General features: G+C 40.2%; 1 protein-coding gene across 1 annotated transcript in view; it reads left to right on the top strand.

The window, feature by feature from the left end:
• The window catches only part of LOC126091914 (Down syndrome cell adhesion molecule-like protein Dscam2), an 895,908-nt gene that overhangs the window by 741,537 nt on the left and 134,358 nt on the right, over positions 1 to 20,013 (top strand). Inside the window, exons 20-22 of the mRNA XM_049907230.1 lie at positions 1,396 to 1,563; positions 1,982 to 2,201; positions 19,462 to 19,703. Coding sequence (XP_049763187.1) covers positions 1,396 to 1,563; positions 1,982 to 2,201; positions 19,462 to 19,703 — 630 coding nt within the window. The remainder of the gene's footprint in view (positions 1 to 1,395; positions 1,564 to 1,981; positions 2,202 to 19,461; positions 19,704 to 20,013) is intronic.

Below are 20,013 nucleotides of genomic sequence, written 5' to 3'. Positions count from 1 at the left end.
CTTGAAGAAACACCTGGGTGGTCAGCATCTACAAGACGATGACGAAGTCGAAACAGTGGTGATGCAGTGGTTAGTAAGTCAGGCGGCAGACTTTTATGAGGAGGGTATTCCAAAACTGGTACAACATTAGGACAAGTACCTCAATATTGACGGAAATTATGTAGGAAAGTAGATTAAGGTACAGCTTTCATATAAAATAAAATTATTTAGATATCTTACCATGTCTTTTTTTAATTTCAAAATGGTACTTACTTAAAAAACACACCTCGTGTATTGCCCTTCTCCACAAAACATCTGGCAACCACCAAAGTGGTGTCTGTATGTTCAAAAGGAGGTCACACAAGAACAATAAAACCAAACATTATGATAGATTATATGGTGGACAAGACTGGCAGAGACTGTGTCTATCAGCTTTACAGCTACTACCCATTTCCAAGAAAAACAATGAAGTACAGCAAAAAATTTTCTTTTGCGTTTTTCTAATGTGTGCTGTGATTGGTTTTATTTTGTACAAAGATGTCAGCAAGTAAAATATATCTATGTTGGAATTTATTAAAAAAGTTAGGATGGGCTTGGTATCTGAGGAGGAGACATTCAGTCATTGGAACCAACACCAACCACTGGCCTAAATAAGAACAAGTAAACAACATGGTGCTACTGTGAAGTCTGCCATGCAAAGGAAAGAAAGAGACTGGCTGCAGGATAAGGAAAGAGAGCAAATAATTAGTGGTACAAAGAATGCAATGTTGGACTCTTTTTCATATGTTGGCAACTATAATACACCAGTTCTGACAGAAAAACACACACACACACACACAGACACACACACATTTCTTAATCTATAAAGTTTGGTGTTTAAAATGATGATAGATTTCTGGCTATTAGATGCTTGACTATTTCGTAATTATTATTTACATTTTCCGGAAAATCACCAGTTTACCTGTGCAATTGAAGAGAAATGAGAGCAATGTTGAATGTGTTAATAGTGGTGGAATTTTGAGAACAAACATTCAATATAAATGAAATTCTGTAATGAATTCTAGTGACATTCAACTAGGCAAAATAATGACTTGATGCTTTGAAAAATAAGGGAAGCTGGAAAAATACTATGTAAGAAGTATAATTTTTTTGTCGTTATATGACATTCAGTTATTGTACCTAGTAACGGATTTTTTCCATTTTATTGTTTTCCTTTATATCTATTATGTCTGTTTACATTGTCTTTAGGTTTACAGTGATAGTCATTTATGTATATTAAAATCTGTTACTGTAACTGTAATTAACATATTTCACCACCTTATTTAAATAATTTCACATTTTATCTCTGCTGTATTGTGAAAATAATTTTGACTTATCGTGACATGCCAGACTAACCCTTTTTGTAACGTATTACAGGAACATGGGAAAATGACATAGATAGAGTACTTGTTCCTGGTCAACAAACAGTTGCTGGTGTCTTCAACCTTAAACCTGCCACAACGTATCACTTGCGTATTGTAGCTGAGAACGACATAGGAACTTCCGATCCATCTGATACAGTTACGATTATAACAGCTGAGGAAGGTACCCGGAGTTATTATTGACTTTTTCTTTCATTTTTAGAGTACTTCTACAAACTTCCATTAATGCTAGTGTTTTATATCTTACATTTCTCCTGAGCTATACATGCAATACATACCACTTCATTTATGTGAATTTTAGCATTCCTCTGAGTGCTCACATTTCATCAGTTGGTAAGCTGATGTTATATCTCAAGAGTCTCAGTAATTTCCTTCATTTCAGAGTTTGTTTTGCATCTTGGGAACTGGAATATATGCTTAAAACTTGCATTAAAATGTGAAAATATGACTTATTACTGATCTCCAACTGAATATCTGTTTAGAATATAGAACGAAGCTACATAGGTTTTACATAATAAGAGGCACATTTAAATAACACTTTGTTGAATTAGTTTATCCACATTTCTTTCCTCTGTTCAAAGTACCCAGTGGTCCACCAATGAATGTTAAGGTTGAAGCTGAAGGTCAACATACATTGAAGATTTTGTGGAAACCTCCAGAACGGGATCAATGGAATGGAGAGATACTTGGTTATTATGTGGGTTACAAGGCAGCATCAGCTGACACACCATATTTGTTTGAAACTGTTGAATTCAGCAAAGAAGAAGGCAAAGAGCATCATCTTCAGATAACTGACCTGAAGTGAGTACACCTACACAAATTTTTAGCATTTATACATTAATAGAAAAGTCGAGTTACACACACACACACACACACACACATACACACACACACGTAAACCTGCACAAACATTAGTATGCTCTCTCCACATTGTGTCTTTACTTATATCAAATTCATAATGATTGATTCCTGTCTCCAACTCCTATTGCTTGGAAATCCTTTTGTGGTTTGATCCCATAAAGATCACTATATTTTGTTGGTATCATGTGTGTATCTTATTTCATGTAATGTACTTTCGTTAGAAATGGTGGAATACATGTTGTTGTTGTGGTCTTCAGTCCTGAGACTGGTTTGATGCAGCTCTCCATGCTACTCTATCCTGTGCAAGCTTCTTCATTTCCCAGTACCTACTGCAACCTACATCCTTCTGAATCTGCTTAGTGTATTCATCTCTTGGTCTCCCTCTACGATTTTTACCCTCCACGCTGCCCTCCAATGCTAAATTTGCGATCCCTCGATGCCTCAGAACATGTCCTACCAACCGATCCCTTCTTCTAGTCAAGTTGTGCCACAAACTTCTCTTCTCCCCAATCCTATTCAATACCTCCTCATTAGTTACGTGATCTACCCACCTTATCTTCAGCATTCTTCTGTAGCACCACATTTCGAAAGCTTCTATTCTCTTCTTGTCCAAACTAGTTATCGTCCATGTCTCACTTCCATACATGGCTACACTCCATACAAATACTTTCAAAAACGACTTCCTGACACCTAAATCTATATTCGATGTTAACAAATTTCTCTTCTTCAGAAACGCTTTCCTTGCCATTGCCAGTCTACATTTTATATCCTCTCTACTTCGACCATCATCGGTTATTTTACTCCCTAAATAGCAAAACTCCTTTACTACTTTAAGTGTCTCATTTCCTAATCTAATTCCCTCAGCATCACCCGACTTAATTTGACTACATTCCATTATCCTCGTTTTGCTTTTGTTGATGTTCATCTTATATCCTCCTTTCAAGACACTGTCCATTCCGTTCAACTGCTCTTCCAAGTCCTTTGCTGTCTCTGACAGAATTACAATGTCATCGGCGAACCTCAAAGTTTTTACTTCTTCTCCATGAATTTTAATACCTACTCAGAATTTTTCTTTTGTTTCCATTACTGCTTGCTCAATATACAGATTGAATAACATTGGGGAGAGGCTACAACCCTGTCTCACTCCTTTCCCAACCACTGCTTCCCTTTCATGCCCCTCGACTCATAACTGCCATCTGGTTTCTGTACAAATTGTAAATAGCCTTTCGCTCTCTGTATTTCACCCCTGCCACCTTCAGAATTTGAAAGAGAGTATTCCAGTCAACATTGTCAAAAGCTTTCTCTAAGTCTACAAATGCTAGAAACGTAGGTTTGCCTTTTCTTAATCTTTCTTCCAAGATAAGTCGTAAGGTCAGTATTGCCTCATGTGTTCCAACATTTCTACGGAATCCAAACTGATCTTCTCCGAGGTCGACTTCTACCAGTTTTTCCATTCGTCTGTAAAGAATTCGCGTTAGTATTTTGCAGCTGTGACTTATTAAACTGATAGTTCGGTAATTTTCACATCTGTCAACACCTGCTTTCTTTGGGATTGGAATTATTATATTCTTCTTAAAGTCTGAGGGTATTTCTCCTGTCTCATACATCGTGCTCACCAGATGGTAGAGTTTTGTCATGACTGGCTTTCCCGAGGCCATCAGTAGTTCTAATGGAATGTTGTCTACTCCTGGGGCCTTGTTTTGACTCAGGTCTTTCAGTGCTCTGTCAAACTCTTCACGCAGTATCTTATCTCCCATTTCATCTTCATCTACATCCTCTTCCATTTCCATAATATTGTCCTCAAGTACATCGCCCTTGTATAAACCCTCTATATACTCCTTCCACCTTTCTGCTTTCCCTTCTTTGCTTAGAACTGGGTTGCCATCTGAGCTCTTGATATTCATACAAGTGGTTCTCTTCTCTCCAAAGGTCTCTTTAATTTTCCTGTAGGCGGTATCTATCTTACCCCTAGTGAGACAAGCCTCTACATCCTTACATTTGTCCTCTAGCCATCCCTGCTTAGCCATTTTGCACTTCCTGTCGATTTCATTTTTGAGACGTTTGTATTCCTTTTTGCCTGCTTCATTTACTGCATTTCTATATTTTCTCCTTTCATCAATTAAATTCAATATTTCTTCTGTTACCCAAGGATTTCTATTAGCCCGCGTCTTTTTACCTACTTGATCGTCTGCTGCCTTCACCACTTCATCCCTCAGAGCTACCCATTCTTCTTCTACTGTATTTCTTTCCCCCATTCCTGTCAATTGTCCCCTAATGCTCTCCCTGAAACTCTGTACAACCTCTGGTTCTTTCAGTTTATCCAGGTCCCATCTCCTTAAATTCCCACCTTTTTGCAGTTTCTTCAGTTTCAGTCTGCAGTTCATAACCAATAGATTGTGGTCAGAGTCTACATCTGCCCCTGGAAATGTCTTACAATTTAAAACCTGGTTCCTAAATCTCTGTCTTACCATTATATAATCTATCTGAAACCTGTCAGTATCTCCAGGCTTCTTCCATGTATACAGCCTCCTTTCATGATTCTTGAACCAAGTGTTAGCTATGATTAAGTTATGCTCTGTGCAAAATTCTATAAGGCGGCTTCCTCTTTCATTCCTTCCTCCCAATCCATATTCACCTACTATGTTTCCTTCTCTCCCTTTTCCTACTGACGAATTTCAGTCACCCATGACTATTAAATTTTCGTCTCCCTTCACTACCTGAATAATTTCTTTTATCTCGTCATACATTTCATCTATTTCTTCATCATCTGCAGAGCTAGTTGGCATATAAACTTGTACTACTGTAGTAGGCATGGGCTTTGTGTCTATCTTGGCCACAATAATGTGTTCACTATGCTGTTTGTAGTAGCTAACCCGCACTCCTATTTTTTTATTCATTATTAAACCTACTCCTGCATTACCCCTATTTGATTTTGTATTTATAACCCTGTAATCACCTGACCAAAAGTCTTGTTCCTCCTGCCACCAAACTTCACTAATTCCCACTATATCTAACTTTAACTTATCCATCTCCCTTTTTAAATTTTCTAACCTACCTGCCCGATTAAGTGATCTGACATTCCACCCTCCAATCCGTAGAACGCCAGTTTTCTTTCTCCTGATAACGACATCCTCTTGAGTAGTCCCCGCCCGGAGATCCGAATGGGGGACTATTTTACCTCCGGAATATTTTACCCAAGAGGACGCCATCATCATTTAATCATACAGTAGAGCTGCATGTCCTCGGGAAAAATTACGGCTGTAGTTTCCCCTTGCTTTCAGCCGTTCACAGTACCAGCACAGCAAGGCCGTTTTGGTTAATGTTACAAGGCCAGATCAGTCAATCATCCAGACTGTTGCCCCTGCAACTACTGAAAAGGCTGCTGCCCCTCTTCAGGAACCACATGTTTGTCTGGCCTCTCAACAGATACCCCTCCGTTGTGGTTGCACCTACGGTACGGCCATCTGTATCGCTGAGGCACGCAAGCCTCCCCACCAACGGCAAGGTCCATGGTTCATGGGGGGGGGGGGGGGGAATACATATATAAATTTATATGAAAGTACCCTCCCCCCTCCCTCCCTCCCTCCCCCCTCCAGATCATGTAAACTTTCTCGAACAATAGATGCCAGTTGTTAAACAGTCTCTTTCATACGCTTTAAAGATATATCTTCTCTATTTACTGGAAATGTTTCATTTGTTTCCTAGTTAGTTCTTTGTCATAATAATGGCAATTTGGATCATTGGCATTACCTCATTGTAAACTGTATGCGCAAAAACTGTTGCACTTTGTTGCTGTTTTGGTTTTTTATACACGATGCTTAGATACTGCAGTAAATTTACAACTTTGAGTGCCACAAGTTCATGGATTCTATGTTGCCAAACCTTTGAGCTGTAAGTCACCATCAAGTGCCATTGTGCCACTGTTTTGGTTTTCATCAGTTATGTTAAGAAGAAATGTTACTTAGTAGTTGCATAAACAGTGGCAGCATTAACGAAATATGTTTATTTATGTACTGGCCCATTTTAGCTCTGATTACAGTGCATGCTACTGGCATTAGGCATGTCATGATCAGTTAATTAAGTATACAATGTATATTTGTAAATAATAATTAGTACAACACGGAGAAAATAAAACTGGCCTGGAAAATATTTGTAAGACTGACACAAATGGAGCCCTTTTAATAAAGAGGAAAACTGCTCATCACAGAAATTGCTGACAACTGTCGTTCTGATGCACCAGTTGGCTGCTGTCACGTGTCTGAGCATGCACACATCCCACATGTTCTGTCCATAGTACTTCACTGTGTCATTATGTCTGAATGACTGAAAGGATCTAGTGTACTTAGTGAGCAGTTGAGTGCAACACAAAATGGTGTGCATGATAAAATAAAAGATGTTAATTGCCAAGTGTTAATGCAAAGCACATTTTGTAGGAAACACGTGCGGAACTGATTGCACAAGGGTTTAAGACTAGAGGTGTTTTGGCAAAACTTCCATCAGAGTCGGCGACACAAAACTTAGTGGCAAAATGGCACGAAATGAGCCCTTCCATAACTGTCCTAAAACTGTTTGAACACTGGAAAATGTTGCTCAAGTGAAGAAAAACCAGGAACAAAGCCTGATGAAATCTCAGTGTCATTAATCTTTGCAAGTGTAAATTAAGTGATTGTCATGTCAGAACATCATCCATAAGCTCCCCCATCTGTATCCTTATCAACTGACTCTTGTGCAGGAGTTTAAACATCCAGATGAACTTTTGCATGTTGAGTTCTGCCAGTGGCTTCTGAGCGAAGTGGAATCAAAACTTTAGGATCCTCAGTTTTCAATTTTTTTGGATGAGTCCAGGTTCTGCCTGTCAGAGTATGTGATTTCACAGAACATGCACCATTATGCATCAGAAAATCCCCATCAGTACTTTGAGTAGTAATTGCATAATCTCAAGAGTGGTGTTTGATGCACAGTGTCTGGTGTCTGCATCATTACATGTTTCTTTAATGATGAAACTATTTAATGATGCAACTATTTAATCCATGATGAATAACGACATGGGTATTTTCCGCAGATGAGCAGCACTGCCATGCCAACCTTGTCACGAGTGAGTGAGATGTTTGGTGAGGACAGGTCAGTCACCAGAGTTAGTGAAATATCCTGGCCACCTTAATCACCTGGCCATCTCAATCCCTGTAGCTTTTATATAAAGGGACAAGTTGAAGGGCAGGTGCATTCAGATAATCCCCACACAATGGAACAGCTACAGCAAAATATTAGATATTAGAAAAGGTATTGCTGCTCTCCGTAAGTTAGATTTGCTATGTGTGTCTCACAATTTTGTTGATAAATCAAGCAGAGCACTGCTTCGACATCAACTGTGGCCATTTCCAACACCTTCTATGTTGTTCATTAACATGGGTCAATCTGATGTCATTAGTTAACAGGGCCAGTTTTACACTCCTGGAAATTGAAATAAGAACATCATGAATTCATTGTCCCAGGAAGGGGAAACTTTATTGACACATTCCTGGGGCCAGATACATCACATGATCACACTGACAGAACCACAGGCACATAGACACAGGCAACAGAGCATGCACAATGTCGCCACTAGTACAATGTATATCCACCTTTCGCAGCAATGCAGGCTGCTGTTCTCCCATGGAGACGATCGTAGAGATGCTGGATGTAGTCCTGTGGAACGGCTTGCCATGCCATTTCCACCTGGCGCCTCAGTTGGACCAGCGTTCGTGCTGGACGTGCAGACCGCGTGAGACGACGCTTCATCCAGTCCCAAACATGCTCAATGGGGGACAGATCCGGAGATCTTGCTGGCCAGGGTAGTTGACTTACACCTTCTAGAGCACGTTGGGTGGCACGGGATACATGCGGACGTGCATTGTCCTGTTGGAACAGCAAGTTCCCTTGCCGGTCTAGGAATGGTAGAACGATGGGTTCGATGACGGTTTGGATGTACCGTGCACTATTCAGTGTCCCCTCGACGATCACCAGTGGTGTACGGCCAGTGTAGGAGATCGCTCCCCACACCATGATGCCGGGTGTTGGCCCTGTGTGCCTCGGTCGTATGCAGTCCTGATTGTGGCGCTCACCTGCACGGCGCCAAACACGCATACGACCATCATTGGCACCAAGGCAGAAGCGACTCTCATCGCTGAAGACGACACGTCTCCATTCGTCCCTCCATTCACGCCTGTCGCGACACCACTGGAGGCAGGCTGCACGATGTTGGGGCGTGAGCGGAAGACGGCCTAACGGTGTGCGGGACCGTAGCCCAGCTTCATGGAGACGGTTGCGAATGGTCCTCGCCGATACCCCAAGAGCAACAGTGTCCCTAATTTGCTGGGAAGTGGCGGTGCGGTCCCCTACGGCACTGCGTAGGATCCTACGGTCTTGGCGTGCATCCGTGCGTCGCTGCGGTCCGGTCCCAGGTTGACGGGCACGTGCATCTTCCGCCGACCACTGGCGACAACATCGATGTACTGTGGAGACCTCACGCCCCACGTGTTGAGCAATTCGGCGGTACGTCCACCCGGCCTCCCGCATGCCCACTATACGCCCTCGCTCAAAGTCCGTCAACTGCACATACGGTTCACGTCCACGCTGTCGCGGCATGCTACCAGTGTTAAAGACTGCGATGGAGCTCCGTATGCCACGGCAAACTGGCTGACACTGACGGCGGCGGTGCACAAATGCTAAGCAGCTAGCGCCATTCGACGGCCAACACCGCGGTTCCTGGTGTGTCCGCTGTGCCGTGCGTGTGATCATTGCTTGTACAGCCCTCTCGCAGTGTCCGGAGCAAGTATGGTGGGTCTGACACACCGGTGTCAATGTGTTCTTTTTTCCATTTCCAGGAGTGTATTTTCCCCTGCCTGTACATGGACCACACTTCTAAAATTTGCATGTGAATAATACTTCAAATACAAATTTTAACTGATACAGTTAAATAATGTACATACAGTGGAACTTTGTTTTTACAATCTCTGATTTTACATTTGTTCCTAGTAAGGCTTACCTCGATTCTACGTTCTTACTCGACGTCTCGTTCAACTTTGCCCCATTTTTTTTCTATTGACATTTGATGTGACTGAAAAAGTTATAAATGGCACAAAAGACGGAAAGTTCGTGCCACAAATGGTAGCAGAGTTATGGGAATATTTTAGGCCATTGTAGAGAGGGGAGATGTGAGAAAGGAAATGCTAATGTAATCCACAATCAGCATTGCCAACACAACTTGCAGTGTTTAGCTTCACCATGCAATTATGATAGAACTGTTGCTATGTTGTGGCAGCAATGCGAAAACATGATTGTCAACACAACGTGTTCCAGACCAAGCCAATACGTGACAAAGGGTTCCTGCCACCATCTTTTCTTGTGCCACTTGTAACTCAGCCTTGTCTTTTTGCATGTATTTCCAGTGTACTGTATTCAGCAACAATATCAATCACCAACCTTTTAAGTTCAAACATTGAGTCTCAAAGAATATGCTTCATCAGAATTTAGTAAACGGCTTTGGCTGGCAACTTGCTACGTCACCCAAGAGCCAGTACAGCCACCTCACCACACTAACATACATGTTTAGCTCACTACATAATAAGCTTACAGACCTTAGCTTACAAAAAATTTGAAATTCCTAAACTACTGGCTCGTAAAGTATAAATGATCACAGAAGCTATAAATCAAAGTCGGTGCAAGAATTTCTTTCTTCTCCTCCTAAGTAGCAATTTTACAAATACTCATAAAATCAACTGACATAACCAAATTGCAAATCCATAAACAAACAAGAAATACATTTCAAAATTGTATGTCATATACTAGACCTATTAGGAAAAAAAAGTGGGTTTTGCCACTAGTAATACTGTAGAGTACGTAATTGAAAAGACTGTCACTTCTCCTAATGATGTACAAGGTAATGGAGCCTTTTCCTAACACACTACAGCCACAAATTATACCTTAAAACCTGCAATTTTGAGGGTTCTTTCATGTTATGTTCACCTCGAAAATAAAAATTTAAAACCTGCATGGTGAAATAAACAGAAAACTGTGAAATATGGTGAAAACTGACATATTACAACATCTCAGATATTTGTAGCACATCGGATGTTTGTTTTTCACCTGCAAACAGTAGCTGCACAACATGCGGATGTCATGCTAAAGCAGTGTCTTCTAACATATAAAATGATAAACAGCAAGCTTACGTGTCGGCTTGTTCTGAAATATGACTGCTGTGATTGGTGTATAGCACTTGGAGTGATCGTGGCTTGTACATAAGATTAATTTATATAGTTATACCTTGTAGTACACCCCCTCCCATGAACCATAGACCTTGCTGTTGGTGGGGAGGGTTGCGTGCCTCAGCGATACAGATAGCCGTACCGTAGATGCAACCACAATGGAGGGGTATCTGTTGAGAGGCCAGACAAATGTGTGGTTCCTGAAGAGGGGCAGCAGCCTTTTCAGTAGTTGCAGGAGCAACAGTCTGGATGATTGACTGATCTGGCCTTGTAACACTAACCAAAATGACCTTGCTGTGACTGTGAACGGCTGAAAGCAAGGGGAAACTACAGCCGTAATTTTTCCTGAGGGCATGCAGCTTTACTGTATGGTTAAATGATGATGGCATCCTCTTGGGTAAAATATTCCGGAGGTAAAATAGTCCCCAATTTGGATCTCTGGGCAGGGACTACTCAAGAGGACGTTGTTATCAGGAGAAAGAAAACTGGCATTCTACGGATCGGAGTGTGGAATGTCAGATCCCTTAATCGGGCAGGTAGGTTAGAAAATTTAAAAAGGGAAATGGATAGGTTACAGTTAGATATAGTGGGAATTAGTGAAGTTTGGTGGCAGGAGGAACAAGGTTTTTGGTCAGGTGAATACAGGGTTATAAATACAAAATCAAATAGGGGCAATGCAGGAGTAGGTTTAATAATGAATAAAAAATAGTACGGGTAAGCTACTACAAACAGCATAGTGAACACATTATTGTGGCCAAGATAGACACGAAGCCCACACCTACTACAGTAGTACAAGTTTATATGCCAACTAGCTCTGCACATGACGAAGAAATTGAAGAAATGTGTGATGAGATAAAAGAAATTATTCAGATAGTGAAGGGAGATGAAAATTTAATAGTCATGGGTGACTGGAATTCGGTAGTAGGAAAAGGAAGAGAAGGAAATGTAGTAGGTGAATATGGATTGGGGCTAAGAAATGAAAGGGGAAGCCGCCTGGTAGAATTTTGCTCAGAGCAAGACTTAATCATAGCTAACACTTGGTTCAAGAATCATAAAAGAAGGTTGTATACATGGAAGAAGCCTGGAGATACTGACAGGTTTCAGATAGATTATATAATGGTAAGACAGAGATTTAGGAACCAGGTTTGTAAGACATTTCCAGGGGCAGATGTGGACTCTGACCACAATCAATTGGTTATGAACTGCAGATTAAAACTGAAGAAACTGCAAAAAGGTGGGAATTTAAGGAGATGGGACCTGGATAAACTGAAAGAACCAGAGGTTGTAGAGAGTTTCAGGGAGAGCATAAGAGAACAATTGACTGGAATGGGGGAAAGAAATACAGTAGAAGAAGAATGGGTAGCTTTGAGGGATGAAGTAGTGAAGGCAGCAGAGGATCAAGTAGGTAAAAAGACAAGGGCTAGTAGAAATCCTTGGGTAACAGAAGAAATATTGAATTTAATTGATGATAGAAGAAAATATAAAAATGCAGTAAACGAAGCAGGCAAAAAGGAATACAAAGTCTCAAAAATGAGATTGACAGGAAGTGCAAAATGGCTAAGCGGGCATGGTTGGAGGACAAATGTAAGGATGTAGAGGCTTATCTCACTAGGGGTAAGATAGATACTGCCTACAGGAAAATTAATGAGACCTTTGGAGAAAAGAGAACCACTTGTATGAATATCAAGAGCTCAGATGGAAACCCAGTTCTAAGTGAAGAAGGGAAAGCAGAAAGGTGGAAGGAGTATATAGAGGGTCTATACAAGGGCAATGTACTTGAGGGCAATATTATGGAAATGGAATAGGGTGTAGATGAAGATGAAATGGGAGATATGATACTGCGTGAAGAGTATGATAGAGCACTGAAAGACCTAAGTCGAAACAAGGCCCCGGGAGTAGACAACATTCCATTAGAACTACTGACAGCCTTGGGAGAGCCAGTCCTGACAAAACTCTACCATCTGGTGAGGAAAATGTATGAGACAGGCGAAATACTCTCAGACTTCAAGAAGAATATAATAATTCCAATCCCAAAGAAAGCAGGTGTTGACAGATGTGAAAATTACCAAACTATCAGTTTAATAAGTCACGGCTGCAAAATACTAACGCGAATTCTTTACAAACGAATGAAAAAACTGGTAGAAGCCGACCTCGGGGAAGATCAGTTTGGATTCCATAGAAATGTTGGAACACGTTAGGCAATACAGACCCTATGACTTATCTTAGAAGCTAGATTAAGAAAAGTCAAACCTATATTTCTAGCATTTGTAGACTTAGAGAAAGCTTTTGACAATGTTGGCTGGAATACTTTCTTTCAAATTCTGAAGGTGTCAGGGGTAAAATACAGGGAGCGAAAGGCTATTTACAATTTGTACAGAAACCAGATGGCGGTTGTAAGAGTCGAGGGACATGAAAGGGAAGCAGTGGTGGGGAAGGGAGTGAGACAGGGTTGTAGCCTCTCCCCAATGTTATTCAATCTGTATATTGAGCAAGCAATAAAGGAAACAAAAGAAAAATTCGGAGTAGGTATTAAAATCCATGGAAAAGAAATAAAAACTTTGAGGTTCGCTGATGACATTGTAATTCTTTCAGAGACAGCAAAGAACTTGGAAGAGCAGTTGAATGGAATGGACAGTGTCTTGAAAGGAGGATATGAGATGAACATCAACAAAAGCAAAACGAGGATAATGGCATGTAGTCGAGTTAACTCAGGTAATGCTGAGGGAATTAGATTAGGGAATGAGACACTTAAAGTAGTAAAGGAGTTTTGCTACTTGGGGAGCAAAATAACTGGTGATGGTCGTAGTAGGGAGGATATAAAATGTAGAATGGCAATGGCAAGGGAAGCGTTTCTGAAGAAGATAAATTTGTTAACATCGAGTATAGATTTAAGTGTCAGGAAGTCGTTTCTGAGAGTATTTGTATGGAGTGTAGCCATGTATGGAAGTGAAACATGGACGAATAATATTTCAGACAAGAAGAGAATAGAAGCTTTCAAAATGTGGTGCTACAGAAGAATGCTGAAGATTAGATGGGTAGATCACATAACTAATGAGGAGGTATTGAATAGAATTGGGGAGAAGAGAAGTTTGTGGCACAACTTGACTAGAAGAAGGGATCGGTTGGTAGGACATGTTCTGAGGCATCAAGGGATCACCAATTTAGTATTGGAGGGCAGTGTGGAGGGTAAAAATCGTAGAGGGAGACCAAGAGATGAATACACTAAGCAGATTCAGAAGGATATAGGCTGCAGTACGTACTGGGAGATGAAGCAGCTTGTACACAGGATAGAGTAGCATGGAGAGCTGCATCAAACCAGTCTCAGGACTGAAGACCACAACAACAAACTTGTATGCCGTACTCTACTGTGTATTAATTTTACATGCGATAGTTTCTGCTTGGAGTCTCTCTACAGAGTTTTGAACGTATCAAGGCTGCATCCAACATAAGCTATTCTGTCTGCTATAGGCATCACCACAGTTAACAGCAAAAATAATCAGTTATTGATAATATAATGTAAACAGACAGATATAAAAATTTACTCACCAAGTGGCAGCAGGGGAACACACACACAAAAGGATTGAACTTTCACAAGCCTTCAGAGCCAGTGGCTCCTTCTTTTGATAGAAGAGTTGAAGGGAAAGGAAGTGGCTAAAGGAAAAAGAGTGGAGAGGTTTAGAGAAAAGGGTACAGCTCATAAGAGTCACCCAGAACCCCAGGTCAGGGGAGACTTTGCGGATGGGATAAGAAGGAAAGACTAATTGTTGGGAACTACACCAGACGAGATTTGAAAATGTGAGAGATTAAAGGTGGAAGGTCTTCCACCTTTAAGCTGTCAGGCTTCCAAATGTGGGTGGAAGACAAGCATTAGTGAAGATTGAGACCAGAAGGATTTCAGGACTGAAAGCTTATCTTGTAGAGACTGTTTCCAGTTACTTTGTTTAAAGAGTTTCTTGGGCAGTGGCAGGGGAGGGGTCTAAATAACACACTAAAACCGATGTTGACAAGCATATTGTACCAAACAGCACTTTCTACAGTGTTATCAACGTTACCCCTAGGCTCAGTTTGGCAATAGACTTTCATATTGGTTGGTGGCACTACTCATGTAGAAATCTGTGCAGACCTTTCAGTAGAATTGGTATACCCGATACAATTGCTATCTATAATGGTATGAGATATACTGGTGACAATACTGTAATAGTGTGTGCTGTAGGCGGCCACCTCTTGCACCAGAGACTTTCACATGAATGTGATCCATGGGCAGTGGCAGGGGAGGGGTCTAAATAACACACTAAAACTGATGTTGACAAGCATGTTGTGCCAAACAGCACTTTCTACAGTGTTATCAACGTTACCCCTAGGCTCAGTTTGGCAATAGACTTTCATATTGGTTGGTGGCACTACTCATGTAGAAATCTGTGCAGACCTTTCAGTAGAATTGGTATACCCGATACAATTGCTATCTATAATGGTATGAGATATACTGGTGACAATACTGTAATAGTGTGTGCTGTAGGCGGCCACCTCTTGCACCAGAGACTTTCAGATGAATGTGATCCATATTATATTGGTTGTGAGCAGAAGTGAAATAAAATTAGATTTTTGTCTAGGATGGGTGGAATAACATTTTGGGAATCATAATGGTAGCTTACTATGAAAGATATTTGATGTCTTTATGTTGTTTCAATGACAGGTGGTATTGGGTAAGGATTTGGAAGAGGGTTGGACGCTCTTATTGGCTGATAGGTGTTGGTGGTTTGGGTAATAGAACCAGGAGAAATATGTATGTGGACCGTGTGAGGAGAGTAGTAATCTTCTCAGAAGGCTCAATACGTATACAGCTACAAACATTCTCTGCAAAACAGTGGAAAATGCATGTCAGAGAGTATTTAGCATGGTACAACATATTATGGTTTCTTCCTGTTCCAATTACGTACCAGATGTTTGAAATGCAGATTATTTGTATAACAAGAAAAAAAAAGTTCAATTCAGAAGAGTGATAAATAGTGCTTTATTCAAAGTATACTCCATCATTTCTTATGTATTTTTCCCACCTTTCGGGCAATGTGAGAAAACCATGCAACTAAAAATTTTCCCCTTTTGCTGCGAACCATTCATCGAGCCATTTTTTCACATCTTCATATAAACCAAAGTACTGCTCAGTAAGTGCATGACACATCAATGCGAACAAGTGGTAATCGGAAGGAGCCAAGTCTGATGAGTAAGTCGCATGGTGTAGAACTTCCCAGCCAAGCACTTCCAATGTGTTGCAAACCAGTTTTGCCATATGTTAAGGAATATTGTCATGAAGAAAAATGACTGTGTTACCTCTGTCAGTATTGTGTCCTTTTTCAAGCAGCAAATGGTTCAAATTGGTCAATTGTTGTTGGTAACGTTTTGTATTAACCATTTCCCACAATTAGTGTTAACCATTTCCCCAGATTTTAACAGCTCATTGTAGAGTACATCCCTCTGGTCCCACCAGACACAGAGCGTTGTCTTTCTGCAAAAGAGATTCGGTCTTACAGTCGATGAGAAAGGTGTGCCTGGGGCTACCCATGATTTTTTGCACTTGGAGTTCTCAAAATAAATCCACTTTTCTTCCCCTTTAACTATACGATGCAAAAATGATTTCCTTTTGTACCAAGCGAACAAAATGTCACATATATTTTTGCGCTTTTCCATTTCCCTGCCATTCAGCTCATGTGGTATCCACCTGCTGGTCTTCTGAATCTTTCTCATCTCTTGTAGATGATTGGAAACAGCTTGTTGATGAAAGCTCAGTTGCTCGGTGAGTTGTTTTTGTGTTTGAGAATCTTCAACAATGCCTCAAATTCCACATCTTCGTGTTTTTTGGCAGTTTTCCATGTTCCTTGTCTTGCAGCATCAAAGTCACCATTTTTTAAATGCCAAAACCATCATTCACGCGTATCATGCGATGGAAGTAATCAGTATGATTCAGCAGCAGTTTTCGAAAAATGGAAACAAAAAATTAATGCTGTTTGCGAATGCTCTTTGTTCAGTATAAATTTTGACACATTGGACACTACAACACAACGCTATGCAGACACTTTTCCAGTTTATATCTCATGCATGTATGACACTTGTTGATGACACAACAAAATGGAGCAGTGTTAAATCTTTATAGCACAAACTACATTGGTGCCAAATCTGTTGTTGAAATCCGCATTTCACACTTACACATCTGGTATGTGGTGTAGGGATAGTATCTGTATACTGTGTAATTATTCTAACCTTGCCGTTACTGCCTCTACAGTGGCATTATGAAGGGGCATATACAATAGTTCTAGATTATTTGAATCCTTCACTTAAGACTGGTCTTGAAACTCTTTAAGTAGGCTTTTGTGGGATAATTGTTGAATGTCTACAAGCAACTGCCAATTTGGGTTTTTCAGCACTTCCTTGGTGCTCTCACATAAGTCAAACATAGCTGTGACCATTCGTGCTAGCCTTCATTGCATATGTTCTGTCTCGCCTGTTAATCATACTTGGATAATATTCTTAGAGGGCTCGCACGAGGATTTTGCAAACAGTCTTTCTTGTGGACTGACTGACCTTTGTTAGTATTCTGCCAGTGAACCAAAATCTACCACTTGCCTTACCTACAGTTATTGAGCATATAGTCATGACATTCCATACTCCTGAAAATTGGTAAACATAGGTATTTGTGTGAGCCAGCTGATTCCAGTTGTGACTCATTATTGTTATAGTCATTGAATATTTATTTTCTGCATTTTGTGGAGTGCTTAAGTTTACATTTCTGAACATTTAAACCAAGTTTCCAATCTTTGCATCACTTTCAAATTTTTTAAAGGTATGGTTGAATATTTCTGCAGCTTTTCCAGACATACTCCATCGTAGATAACTGTATCATCTGCAGTAGGTCTTGTGTTACCATTAATACTTTCTGGAAGGTCATCAATATAATGAATGAACACTCTTCCCTGTTACCTGTGGAGGGCTCTCCATCAAAGATGATGTACTGCATCCTCTCTACCAAGAAACCTACAGTGCAGTAATAGACACTTTTTGTGATGCCATATTTGTGTGCTCACAGTAATTGCTGTTGTTATCGTATCAAGTCAAATTCTTTTCAGAAGTCGAGAAATACTGTATCCATATAATGGTCTTGACCTATGGCTTTTAGAATGTCATGAAAGAAAATTGCAAGTTTCGTTTTGCAAGGTCATTATTTTTTGAATCTGTCCTGGTTGCCTGGGGGAGGCCATTTATTTTGAAAGACCTCATAATGTTTAAGCTTAGAATCTGCTCTAGTGTTTTGCAGATCATTTCTGCTGCCATTCTTGTAGGCAGGTGTGTTTGGTGTTTTCTTGCAGTCACTGCGAACAATGTTTTGTTCAAAGGATCTGCAATATACTGTGATTAAAATGGGAGCTAACTCAGCTGTAAATTGTGTTTAGAATGTGACAGGGATTGAATCAGACCATGGAGCCATGTTCGATTTCAGTGATTTTAAGTGTTTTGCAACACCACTGACACCATCTATATCTCTCATCCTTATAATAGTGTGAGGATTAAACTGGGGCACTACTCCTATATCTTCCTTAGTAAAGGAAAAAGTGAAAATGGAATACAGCATTTATGCTTTTGCTTTTATACCCTCAATTTCAGTTTCTATGTTTTGTGAGTGTTTGGTCACTAATTTTGAGTTTTGTGAGAGTCCTTTTTCAATAATATTCTGCTATGGTAGTCACTGAAGGGTTACACATTGCCTTGTCGATAGCCAAATTATGTTTCATTCAGCATCTCTTTACATAAAGCCATACAAATAGTTTTACACCCATTATGCGGAAGTTGCTGTTTCTTTGAAGTTTCTTTACAGGTACTGTACACTGTGGACAAGCCCTCCTTTAGTGAACAGTGCTATTAGGTATGTACTGAACCAGAGCATGCTCAGTCATTCTTTAACTTGAGCCACAGATCTTCTACATGCTCCTACCCAGATGTAAATACTTTGAGCTCCTCTTTGGGATGTGATTTGACTGCTTCTTACTGTACTGACTAAACATCTAAATCTACCTATTTGTTTTGGCTGCAATAATCATTGTTGTTAGAACTGTTTCATTAGTCACTGATACTAGTTTCTATAAAGTCAGGTTTGTTTGTTGTCATTATATTTCCATCACGAATGGGCTCCAGAACTATCTGTTCTGGCTAGTTGTCAGAGTAGGCCTTTAGTAATGTTTTGCAGAATGTCTTGTCACACATACCATTTACAAAACCATAATCAGCCTAGTTGACTGCTTGAAGACTGAAGTCTCCTCCAATAATAACAAACGGTGACAAAGGAAGAAAAGGGCTCAGAGACCGAGACTCTCTCATCAGCACCCCCCTCCCCTTTAACATTCCCTTTTCATCTTTGCCCCCTCATCGTCACAACAGATGGGTCCCTCTCATCCTAGTGTCTACATCACTCGTCTCTACTTTCAACCTGTGCCGACATATCGTTCTCTCCTCCTCGAGGAAGAAACTGTTAGTTCTGGAAACTAGACTAGTGTATGTGTGTGTTCTTCTGTAAGTGACTATCAACAGTACTAATTATTTCATCTGAAGGTAAATATTGTTCAGCAGTTCTGTCCCACAGCAATATAATTTCGTCACTTTTCTGTAAGTTTTGCAGAATGTAATAAATGACTCTTACATGTTCATAAGAGCCTGTAAGCTCCACTTTTCACAGTTGTAATTTTTTTTCTGTTTTTGAATTTATTTTCGACTTATTGTAAGGAGATATAGTTAAGAAAGTTCTATGCTGCCAAAAATATTCAGCTATAAACAAAGTATTACAGTTTCAATGGAGATACAAAGTTTTAGCTATGTTTTAATTTACACTAATGGCAAGTTGCAACAGCATTATGTGAATGAACTTGTTTAGATTTAAAAACCACAAGAATCTCACTGAAATGTTTACTACATAGGACGTACACTCAGTATGCTGTAGTAGTCCAAGCTTTCAACAAAGTCGGTGCCGGCCCAATGTCAGAAGAAGTGCGTCAGTACACAGCTGAGGGCATCCCAGAGCAACCACCTCAGGACACAACCTGCACCACTCTCACCTCTCAGACCATCAGAGTGTCGTGGGTGTCCCCACCACTCAGCACTGTGAATGGAGTCATTAAGGGATACAAGGTTGTTTATGGCCCCAGTGATAGCTGGTATGGTGAGTAGAGACTTTACATTTATTCTTTGTGCTACATAGATCCTGTCAAGAAGGACAACCTTGGAATGAGTTGAGCATACATTGAAATTAGGATTTGAGTTTTTGTGGCTTGATTTTGAATTGTGTGAGTTTTTAGTTTTTCAAGGTTTTGAGAATTTTGAGGTTCATGTTTTTTGTATATAGATTCTGATTCCAAACAGTTAAGAAAGGATTTTTTTTTCCTTTTAAAATTCTGGCATTGCATTAGAAAACCAGTTTTGCATAGTAATGTGATAGCTATAGAAGTGAAAAAAAAAATCCAAAAATTCTA

This window comes from Schistocerca cancellata, chromosome 7 (assembly GCF_023864275.1).
Source record: "Schistocerca cancellata isolate TAMUIC-IGC-003103 chromosome 7, iqSchCanc2.1, whole genome shotgun sequence".
Taxonomy (NCBI): domain Eukaryota; kingdom Metazoa; phylum Arthropoda; class Insecta; order Orthoptera; family Acrididae; genus Schistocerca; species Schistocerca cancellata.
The sequence above is the reverse complement of the archived record's forward strand: the minus strand, read 5'-3'. Positions and strand labels throughout refer to the sequence as shown.